At 36.7% G+C, this 12,046-nt stretch overlaps 1 protein-coding gene across 4 annotated transcripts in view; it reads right to left on the bottom strand.

Annotated features, from left to right (window-relative positions):
• The window catches only part of LOC126831436 (uncharacterized), a 31,476-nt gene extending 20,262 nt beyond the window's left edge, over positions 1-11,214 (bottom strand). The window contains exons 1-2 of one of the 4 annotated variants that reach the window (XM_050561933.2): positions 10,879-11,214; positions 10,494-10,607 (exon numbers count right to left, since the gene is read on the bottom strand). In XM_050561933.2, the coding sequence (XP_050417890.1) occupies positions 10,494-10,607; positions 10,879-11,184 (420 nt within the window). In that variant the 5' untranslated portion in view covers positions 11,185-11,214. The remainder of the gene's footprint in view (positions 1-10,493; positions 10,608-10,878) is intronic. The other 3 variants (XM_050561930.2, XM_050561952.2, XM_050561942.2) reach the window with 3 other exon arrangements.
• Between the last annotated feature and the right edge of the window lie 832 nt (positions 11,215-12,046).

Raw genomic sequence — 12,046 nt, forward strand, 5'->3', positions numbered from 1 at the left:
GCTCTCCACTATCAAACTGAGTATCTTAATACTTTAATCATAGGCTGTTAGAAATAGATGTGTCTTTAACTGTGACTTAAAACATTCTAGACTTTTTGAGTTCCTAATGTTGTATGGTAACGAGTTCCACAATTGAGGCGCACAGTGAGCAAAACATCGGTGTCCAAAAGATTTAAGCCTGAAAGTTGAAACTGCAAGTTTTTGTTCATTTTGGGATCTTAAAGATCTGGATGGCGCATAAGGAGAGATGGTTGATGATAGGTAGATAGGCGCAGCTCCTCGTAGACATTTAAAGGTAATACACATTAACTTGAACTGTATCCTGCTCTCGACTAGTAGCCAATGCAGGTCTTTTAAGTGTGGAGTGATATGACAGTTTCTTCTGCTAAGAGACACAATTCTGGCAGCACTAGTTGTAATTTAGAAATAAGGCTCTTATTTATTCCGAAAAGTAATCTATTGCAATAATCTAGCCTTGAAAGTATTAAAGAGCGGATTAATGCGTGGGCAGCTTCTCTCGATATCAAGTGGCGTATTTGACGTATAGATCGTAAGTGGAAATAGCAAAATCTGCATAGCTGGTTAACCTGGTTTTCCATACTTAATTCCGAATCCAAATACACCCCAAGATCCTTGACACAATCAACAATTTCAATTGAAGTATAAGCAATCGTTAATGATGTTTGATTAATGACTTTGAGCTCATGTCTAGTTCCACACAGCATGACTTTTGTTTTATCGGTGTTAAGCTTTAACGTATTGTCAGTCATCCAAGATTTAATGTCAATACAACAGTTTGTTGTTCTTTGAAAGGATTCCATATGATCACGAGCTTTAAACTTGTCGATTATCTGTGTATCGTCCGCTTAACAATGGTATTGGAGATTGTGATGATTTAAAATATTTGCTACACTCACAGAGTAAAGGGTAAACAGCACTGGTCCCAGGACCGAACCTTGGGGAACACCATTCGTCAGTGTTATGGGATCAGAATTGGTATTTAAGACCTGCACAAATTGTGAACGACCAGTGAGATATGTGACAAACCACGAGAGAGCTGTATTTTCAATACCGAATTCTATGTTCAATTTACGGAGAAGTACAGTTGGATCGATAGTGTTAAATGCTGCTGATAGGTCGAGGAGTACAAGAGAGCAGCAGTTACCCTCATCTATAGCTGATCTGATCACATTGACAACATGTAGAAGAGCAGTCTCAGTGGAATGATTTTCTATATAGGCAGACTGAAAATCGTCCAGTAGTGCGTTGTAGAATAGATGCTCTTTTAATCTTCTGTTAACTGCCATTTCAAGAATTTTAGACACAAATGACAAATTTGAAACGGGTCGATGGTTTTTAAAAATTTCAGAGTCTAATGTTGGGTTTTTAAGTAATGGCTTTACTATCGCTGTTTTAAATACTTCCGGAAAAGATCCTGAAAGTAAACTCTTGTAGGGTAATAACAGGAAGCAGAACATCAAGGAATTTTAATACAATTGAAGTTGGTATAGGATCTGATGAACATGTAGATGCTTTAGAGGATCGAATGATGTTAGAAACCTCATCCTCTGTGAAGGTTTTTAGCTCACAAAGAGTATCGCCAGTGAATTCAGGAGGCACATCTTTTACAACCCCTGTTTGAGTACTACCAAGTTCTTTCTTGATTTTATCAATCTTTTCAATAAAGAACTGGTTGAAAGAATCGGCAAGATCCTTTGGTGTTTCATGAGATGGTAAGCTGGCAGTCGTCTTTTTTCCCAGTAAAGACTGCTGAAAGCATGGATCTCGTTCACTCTGCTCTTCTTTGTTGAGACAGTATTTTCGCTTTGCATTCTTGATCGTGTTTGTTAACAGAGTTAAGTCAGCTCGAAGCATTTGTCTGTGGATCTCGAGGCGGGATTTCCGGTACCGACGCTCAGATCTTCGACTGACCCTTTTTGCCTCCTGGATAGTAGCATCATACCATGGTGTATTAGGTCTAATAGTTACTGAACGTTTTCTGGTGGGTGCATGCTTATCCAACGGGGTAGATAAAGTATCATTATATAGGACAGCTAACGCATTCGCAGTTTGGGGAGGATCGCAAAGTAGCTCTGAGTTAAGCAGGTATTTCCTAAATTGATCGGCATCAATAGATATAATATTTCGACACAAGATATCTCTACGCTCCCTTGTTGGTTTTGTAAGTGATATACTTAAACGTTTTTTTTAAATCGGATAACAATTGTGACCTCTATAGGGTCCACAAGCTAAAAATGCGATTTTCCCCACAATCAAGGGCCATAATACAGGAAATTACAATTCGATATGAGCAAATATCGAAAGGAATCGAGATCTTTGTGTTATAAACTTACATTTCAAGTTTCAACAAAATCGGATAAAAATTGTGACCTCTATAGGGTCCACAAGCTGAAAACGTTATAAATATATAAAAAAAAAACCCAGCGGCTGACAGGCAGGATACGCCCACATTTTCGAGAGATGGATAGAGAACAAGCTAAAAGGAAAGTGATTTTTCCTACAATCAAGGGCCATAATTCAGGAAATTACAATTCGATATGAGCAAGAAATGAAATGAAATGAAATGGGGTTTAACGTCCTACTGTTCTGCTCCTATACTGGGCTAATGAAGACGGGCGATATGAGCATCGACACGAACCGAGATCTTTGTGTTATAAACTTACATTTCAAGTTTCAACAAAATCGGATAAAAATTGTGACCTCTATAGGGTCCACAACCTTGATATACCATATTTTTACGCTATTTGAGAACGAACGGCGGCCATTTTGTCTGTCAGTTTTGGGCCGATTTTCACGAAATTCGAACTCAGCCGTCCTTAGGGTGTAACGGTGATATCATAATACGGTTTTTTAAATCGGATAAAAATTATGATCTCTATAGGGTCCACAAGCTAAAGACGCGATTTATCGTACAATCGGGGGCCATAATTCAGGACGTTACGTTCTGATGTGCGCGAATATCGAAAGGAACCGAGATCTTTGGGTTATAAACTTACATTTCAAGTTTCAACAAAATCGGATAAAAATTGTGACCTCTACAGTGTTCACAAGCTAAAAAGGTGATTTTTCGTACAATCAGGGGCCATAATCCATGAAGTTTCGATCCGATACATGCCAATATCGAAAGCAACCGAGGTCTTTTGGAGATAAACCTATATTTCAAGTTTCGTCAAAATCGGATAAGAATTAGTTTAAACAATATTTTATTCAATAAACTGAAATGGATTGAACAACAGGCAAAGGCCTATATAAGTTCTCTCCAAACATATAAAATAGTTTAATCTTATGTTTACAGTAAACAATGGTGGACATATGTATAGGTAGTGAGTTACAAACATATATACATTTCTTGGAGTGCAATGTTTAGATAAACATTATAATTACATTTAAGGTTATGAAAATAGAAAAGTATTACATAATGTAGACATAGTTTTAATAATTAAAACTTCAAAACCGCTTGCTATCTTTTATAAATTTTTGCACTATTACAAATATGTTAGAATTCTTATCATCTGAAAGATCGGTGTTGCCATATAAAATAAGATCCATTGTCACATTTAGTTTAAGTTGGTGTATATTATTTTGGAGAAATGTTCTTATGGCAGAGTAGGCTGGACATATGAAAAAGTAATGGTAATTATCTTCGTCTGTAGAATTACAGTTAGGGCACACTTTTGTTTCACTCAGAAAATGGTGGAATAAGTGATTATTTAAGTTACTAGCTTTATTTCTTAATTGACAATGAATAATATTCTCTTTTCTATTTCCAGTATAAGAATTGTGACCTGTAGAGTGTCCACAAACAATTTTGGACGGTCGGACGTCCGGAGGTCTGGACAGGGGCGACGACAATATACGTCCACATGAAAATGTGGGCGTATAAAAATCAAGCACAATCAATCTTAACCGAATGTCAAATACAAGGTCCAGCGGACGAATTTGGAAATTCAAGTAACGACTGTAAGTGGACCCTACATGTGAAAAAAAAAAAAAAAATAAAATAAAATACCCCCCCCCCCCCTAAAAAAAAAAACAACAAAAAACAACCCCACCCTATAATGAAAGTGGTGCCAATTGTTTATGAAATAATACTCTGCGACATAACACACAATCAGGCAATACTGAAACATTGAAGATACGCAACCGGTAGTGCACAATAGTTACCGAATCATTGGAAACTCTGCACAATTTAAGATATTATATATGTCACAAATAATGCTCACTAAAAGATACTGAACTACGGAAGATACTGAACCGCTGAAGATTCGTTGAATCATTCAAGATCTTCACCCACTGGTACCGAACAATTGGAGATGCTGAAGTATTGCAGACTCTGAACACTTTAAGATATTATATATGTCACCAATTAATATCGGATTGACTTTAAATTTATACTCTGTGTTTAAGGTCATGAGACGAAGAAGCCTATTGATTTTTAACAATTTCCGATTATTACTGCCAGATTGAAGGCCCTTGATCACTTCTCGTGGGCGCTCAAGAGGCTATAACTTTAGTACTAATTAAGTGAGAGTGGTGAAAATTACTGTATAGTTACATTGCATCATTACCTTGAGGTAAGCAGAACGATAATCAATTTGATTGGCCTAGACTTTGGAACACAATAACTCTCCTAATTGAGCTAGAATGTTCACACTTGGCGTAGGTGTTTATTAGGTGAATGCCTCGATGTAGTTAGGAGTTAGAAGATGCGAATTTTTTGCTTAGGGTAAGCAGAGATAACCAATTTGATTGGTTGATGCTTTGGGACACGATAACTTTAGTTCTAATTAAGTGAGAGTGAGGACACTTGGTGTATAGTTTTATCACAACAATACCATGACTAAGTTCCATAATAAGCACTTTCTGCTTAGTTGATAATCGGTTTGATTGCTTGATACTTTTGAAAAAAAAAGAAATGTGCGATTAATTAATATGTGTCATCTATTTATTTTGGGATTTCGGCGGGGAACTTCAGCCTCACTGTTGGCTTGTTTCATTTCGAATCTGACTGAAGAAATACACCAAGCGAAATAAGCAAACATACCTAGCGTCAATGAAACCAATCGCAAACTGGGCACGCAGAAAAAGGTATGTTCACTTTGCAAGATGGAGTATCTTCTGACAGTGAAGAAATACACCGAGCGGAATTTCTCACCCAGGAAATGAAATGAAATGGGGTTTAACGTCCGGGCAGCGGCACTATCGCCTACTCTTATATCGAATTCCAACTGCCAAGGGATTTTTTACGTGCATGCCAATGTTTACACGGGACCTCGGTTTTTCGTCTCATCCGAAGGACTAGACAGCTGTCCTTGTCAGGCCCTCCGTCCTGCATCAATGACAAGGGGAAACCACGTTGGAAAATGAACTTTCTCGGCCAATGCAGGGATCGAACACCCGACTTCCAGGCTAGCGAGCCAGCGCCTTACCCACCTAGCCACCGTGGCTCCCTTCTCACCCAGATTCGAAATGATTGACTTTACATACTCTTCAAAAAAGTAGCGGATATTGAATACCTATGCAGGTTGTGATATGATAAATAGTCATGGACACTTGATTTGCTTTGAGAGTATATGTTCACAGATGAAGAACTTATCGCCCCAACAGAACCACTGAGCTGCACGTGCGACACGCAATAGCTCCATACACGTGGGAGGAGTTCATTGTCAAATTTGACACTTCAGGGAAGGGTTGATGAAAACTGCCGCGTGCTTGTTTATCCTATCCATGTTTGCTTTCTTATCGGTTCTTGCATAAGATTTACTGTTTAGCGTATCTTTGCTTTAGTGTGTTACGTTTAATTTGCAATGAGACGTCTTCAACATGATGAACGTCTATGTGCTATTGGCATGCTTCAAATGGGTTCTACACAGCGAGCAGTAGCCAACATGCTTAATGTGTCACAGTCTGTGATCAGCAGACTGTAGAACCGGTATCAACAAACACACAATGTTGATGATAGACCTCGTTCAGGTCGTCCTAGAGCTACTACACAGGCCCAGGATCGATACATTCGTACACAGGTCCTGCGAAATCGAGGACAAACGGACAATCAGCTTTCTGTAAACTTGTACCAAGTTACAGGAATTCGAGTTACACCCCAAACGATTAGAAATCGGTTACATGCAGCTCATTTGCATGCGCGACGACCGCGTGTTGTGCCTCCATTGACTCGCCAGCACATGGCAGCGTACAAATTGGGGTAATCATCGATGGGCGCGTGTAATGTTCTCAGACGAGTCCAGATTTACTCTGGATTTCACCGATAGGCGTGCTCGCGTTTGGAGGCGTGTAAATGAGCGTCATGCTAACGTTAAAGTCAGACAGTATGACAGATTCGGGCGTGAGTCTGTTATGGTGTGGGGATGAATCACCATGACTGGCAGAACGGACTAGCATATTGTTCAAGGAAGGGTCACTGGCGTGTACTACCGTGACCACATCCTTGCAGCGATAGTTCTGCCCTTTGGTCAACGTGCAGTTCATCTTTCAAGATGATAATGCCCGTGCCCACCGTGCTCGTGTCGTGAATGACTACCTTCAGCGTCACCATATTGTACATATGCCTTGGCCAGCCATGAGTCCCGACCTTTCCCCTATAGAGCATGTCAACGTCAACCTACAACACTGCAAGAATTGGCCGTGGCACTGCAAGAGGAGTGGGTCAGATTGCCCCAAATCGTGATTGGACGGTTGATTAGGAGCATGCCACGACGAATTGCTGAATGTCTGAGGATTGGTGGAGCAATTAGTCATTATTAGGACAAAAATCAAAAACGTCCACTTTCACTTTTGACAGTGTATCTCTTTGCGAGTGAAATGGGGCCGTCAGGTAAGCCGCCCATATGAACTGTTTATGTTCATGTGTAGGCAATTGGCCTGTTATTAAAGTAGCTAAGTCTTTAACTCAATATCATCAAAAATCTTCGACAATGAAAACACCATTTATTTGTCGCTTTAAATCAACATTGATCTTGTGATCTTACCGGGAAAAGATAACCTTCTGATATCCAATATTTTAGACAAAATAAACATTTTACATTTAGAACACGTATCGTATACCATAATGCGTTTCAGCCCTATTTGTAATAAGGGACTCGAAAAACGTGGCTAGGCATATTCCACAAGTCATGTCAAACGGTGACGCTATATTCTTATCTGGAGAGCATGCCCAATAAATACTATCGGCGTAGACTGGGAAAACCAGACGCTAGAGATTGACATTCGATTGAGAATACTGGCGTATTTCGCCGAACCTAACTGATTACAGTAAAAACAGAAACGATTGAATGTAAATCAATTTATATTCATATTACATTATTGTATGCGTTGCGACCCATTAGTGTCATTTTCTAGGTCCCAAATATTGGCGACTTAGCTCCTTTAACATACACTGGTTACCTCTAATGAAAACAGCAGTGCATTTCCGCAGTTTTGTATTGTTTCTAAATATCCCCTACTTTTTTGGAAGAGTATAGTTATACATAGTGTTTAAGGTCATGAGATGAAGTAATTACTGCCGGAGTTATGGTCCGTGATCACTGAAAAAAAATCTTGTGGACGCTCAAGAAGCTAAAGTTACTATCCGATAGTCTTTAAATCTATACACAGTGTATATAGTTATGGGACAAAGATGCCTATTGATATTCAAGAAATTCCGATAATTACTGAGTTCTAGCCCTTGATCACTTTGAAAAAATTTTGTGGACGCTCTTGGGACTACAGTTAAAATACGTTTGACTTTGAATTAATAAGTCACGAGATGAAGAAGCCTATTGATTTTCAACAATTTCCGATAATTACTTCTGGAATTATGGCTTTTGATCTCTTTGAAAATTCTTGTATTTATCAATATTACTCTTGTTTTCTTAATATACGTACCTGGAGGTCCCTGGGTTGGCCGAGAAAGTTCATCGGAATCTCTCACCCGGATTCGAAATAAAATTAGCAAACATATAGCTAGCGTCAATAAAACCTATATATTTATATGTATCACGATAATAATTGTTACCTATATAATAGAAACATTTTAAGACATGTTATTACCGTAAACATACTAACATATCGCAAAATGGGTATGCAGAAAAGGGTATGTTCACTTTGCATCAAACAGTATTTAAAACTTAACGATGACGTAAATTGTTCAATATTTATAGCCGTACAAAAATACATTAAAGACACTTGTCGCTTGTCCAGAATGTGATCATATATGTATATCAGCTTAAACATTCATATTAGTAAATATTTACAATATGAATTAATTATACAATTCATGCTTTGTATCGATCAAGATCTTTTGAACTAGGTTATTTATTTATTTTATTTTTTTGTGTTCTTCATGTCTTTTTACATATAAAATTTATTTAATATCATTTAAGTTCATGTATGTAATATGTATATATGTATCGGAGAAGACTTTTATAAGTTGTAAAACTTGTGTCTTATCCAGTTGTTTATTGAACAATAAAATATGTTTAAAATTAAAATTTAAACCAGCTTTGGTGGCAAAATGTTCTTTATTTCACAGTATCAAGGGATGAATAAACTACTAGACTAAAATTTCATAAGCCTCCTATTGTATTCAGGACGCCTATTTCACACAAAATCGTATTTTATATCCAAGTGGACCTTCCATATAAACATCTATCAGCATAATAAATTTATGAAAATGCGCATTTAAACAACATTTAAATATTATCTACCACCTGTTTATTGGAATTTTAGATTAAACGGAAACGTTCTTGTTGCTGTAAAATTTATATATATATATATGATAATTTACGGCCTACCATGTTATATAAAAATTTGCAACAGTTTTAACAGCATATCTTTCTGCATGAAATGATAACAAATTGTTTATTGGATAAAACGGAAACATATATTTTTTCTATTTTTTACCTGTAAAATAATATACCATTTATCATTTAATATAGCGTATTTCTACTGATGATTAATTAAGTTATGTAGAAATTTGCAACACGTTTAAAATCCTATCTTTCCCCTCCCTTTTTAGGGATGAGCTGAACAGGAGTATGGTAGTTTCAGGGGTTCCGAAACTAGTTAATGTTCATAAATTTACGTCGTTTTTGATGAATTGCTAAGGTTGCCGCAAGTTAAATATGCGCAGAAACTAGAAACTCCCAAGATATACTCTATAAAGCACAATTTACAGTCAGTTTTTCAAAAGAAATTTTGCGCCTGTTCGGAGGGAACCCCACCGGACCCCCGCCCTTCCAGAGCAACGATCACACCGCCCATGGGGTATCATTAAGTGCATTTTTGCCTATTTGTCTAGTGTCCATTGCTGATGAAAACAGTATTGTTGTGGCAATCACAAGAACTTGTGAAATGAATAACAGACAATCTTATCGGGAATTAATTTTTGAACCCCATATTGAATTCAGTAACTCTGAAAACTTTATTTCTGAAGGAATATCCAAAAGACCAAAAATCAATTCTTTAAATGACATCTAGAAGCACGGTTAACTATTCATAACAAAACACATAATAGAGAAGTAGTTATATTCATATATACATTGTGTTGTGTTTTGTTAAGAACAAAAATCGCCATATTGGATTCTATTTTCATTGTCCATTGTTCATAATTAGTTTTTTTGATAGAAATTGAACTCTGCAACCTAGACCCCCTTAGCCTATAGGCTATAAGACATACAAGTCATATCTAACGGAAGTAAAAAATTTAATGACGATTAATTAAAATTCCGACGTTTGGGATTTCATTATGGTGGCCATTTTGCATTTCTGCCATCATGGATTCTTCAATTTTATTTTTGAGACTAGAAATGAACCTAGCGATACCGGAAACCATATAAATGACATGCACTAGGAAATAATAACGATTAGGCCTAACTGAAAATCCGCCATTTTGGATTCCATTTTGGCTGCCATCTTTAAACTCAGAGACATCTAAAACCTTATAGCTAAAAGTCATCTTACGAAATAGCTGGCATGAAAAATACATATTTTGAGGGTTTTTTGGTCCAATTCGTTATTTCAGCACATTTCGCCTCTATGGAGGACACTAAACCATAGAGGATACGGAATCATTGAATATATTGAAATACTGGTAACACTGAATCAATGGAAATACTGAACCACTGTATCCCACTGAACCGTAGAAGACGTCTAATCAGTAATCACTTAAGTTAACGAACGTAGACCATGATAAACCATTGAATACACCGGGCCATTTAAATAACTTAAGATACAGAACCCTGAATATACCGAATTAGGGACGATAACAAGCCAAAGATGATAATGAACCGCAAAGCATACTAAACCACTGAATATACTGAACAAAAGGAACAGGCCAATAAATAATAAATTCTTTAAATAATGGTTTTGAAAGAAAAGGCAAATTATATAATCACCTGGTTTAACGTGTTACCAGTATGGATACTTCCTGTCAAATCTACGTTATTACCAAGAAGATTAGTTCCTGTCAAACCTACCTTATTACCAGAGAGCGTGCTTCCTGTTAAATCGTCACGTTTTATAAATATTTTAAATTTTTCAGGAATACCGGGTAAATTCCATCTGTGTATTGGTGTATTGGTCAGAGCTAACTGCAAATGAAAAGGGGATGTATTGTACAGTGAATAGTTGTTGAGTCTGCCAATTCCATTTTATTTGGAAGTCCTTGCCCCAGCCCCACCCCACCCCTTCTGGCCTTGTTCCATGGACACCCTATGTATGTTGATATTCAACGACAGAATTGAATTTGACAATTATATTGGTCAATACCTATTCTCTTTCTTTCGACGTTATTGATTTGAGCAAATATGATCGGAGCCTTGAACTGATTTTAATTAAAATAACGAAATAGAAATTATTTACCTTTATTCTATATTTGGGTATTTTAGTCATTGGGGCCATCCAGTCAGCGGCCTCGTATTTAAACAATTCTCCTCGCATTTCTTTATATAGGTTTTGTTCATGTATTCCTTCGGTTATCTGATCAGACACGCTTTCTATATCGGATTCCTGTGTTCCAGTTTCTTGTGGTTCATCTTTTTTATTTGCTTGTTTGACGCCACCAGTAAAATTAAGTTGTTCGCTTTCCTTTCCTGCTTCTTGTAGGAGATTATTTTCAGACAGGCTACGCTTATGTTGGTTTATACGGTGGTCCTTATAAAGCGCCATTGTTTAAAATCACCACACAACTAGAATGAAATGTTCCAATATTTTATCCATTCATTTTATGTACATGTTATCTACATTTCTGCTTACAAATATGTAGATTTGAATAATTTCATAAGCGATAAATTATACAGCATTTTTATACATATTATAACAGTCAAAATTATAGAATTTATCTGTTGCAATTATGTCTAGAATATTTCAGGTATTACTTTTAAAGGTGAAAGGCTTTAAAGAGAATTCTGTATTGTTTTAAACCCTTAGGGCAATAATTGAATTCTTAAACATCAATGACATTAAAGGTAATGTTACTAGTCAATGTTATGTAATACGAATGACATGTTAGTTTATAAACATCTTCATTGTTTATAAGACTTTATAGATGTGCGAATGTGTCCTCATTTTCTTATTTGTCATTATTATTTCACAGAATGAGTTAATAAAAACACAAACAAATTCAACTGAAATTATTTTATTTACCGTAACCTGCTTTCACAGCATTGGCCACGGCTGTTCATTTTATTTTTGTAGTCGGGCTGACACATCTGTCAAAGCCCGAAACAATAAAAAAAAACCCCAAACCAGTTCAACAAAACAATCCAACAACAACAATTCTCAATTTAACTCGGGTTAGCACAATGTCACCTTGTATATCTATATTCATATGCCGATATCTATTAATGGCCAAATAACATGGTCGCCACCAACTGGGGGCAGCGCACACGAAGCAGCGGCCACTAGCCGAAATATCAATCACATCAAAATAAGACAGGTATACTATTCAAAAAAAGTAGGGGATATTTGATTTTTAAGTGTTATTAAAGTCACCTAATGAAACTGACGAAGAAACAAATGACAAAATGAA

This window comes from Patella vulgata, chromosome 1 (assembly GCF_932274485.2).
Source record: "Patella vulgata chromosome 1, xgPatVulg1.2, whole genome shotgun sequence".
NCBI classification, from domain to species: domain Eukaryota; kingdom Metazoa; phylum Mollusca; class Gastropoda; family Patellidae; genus Patella; species Patella vulgata.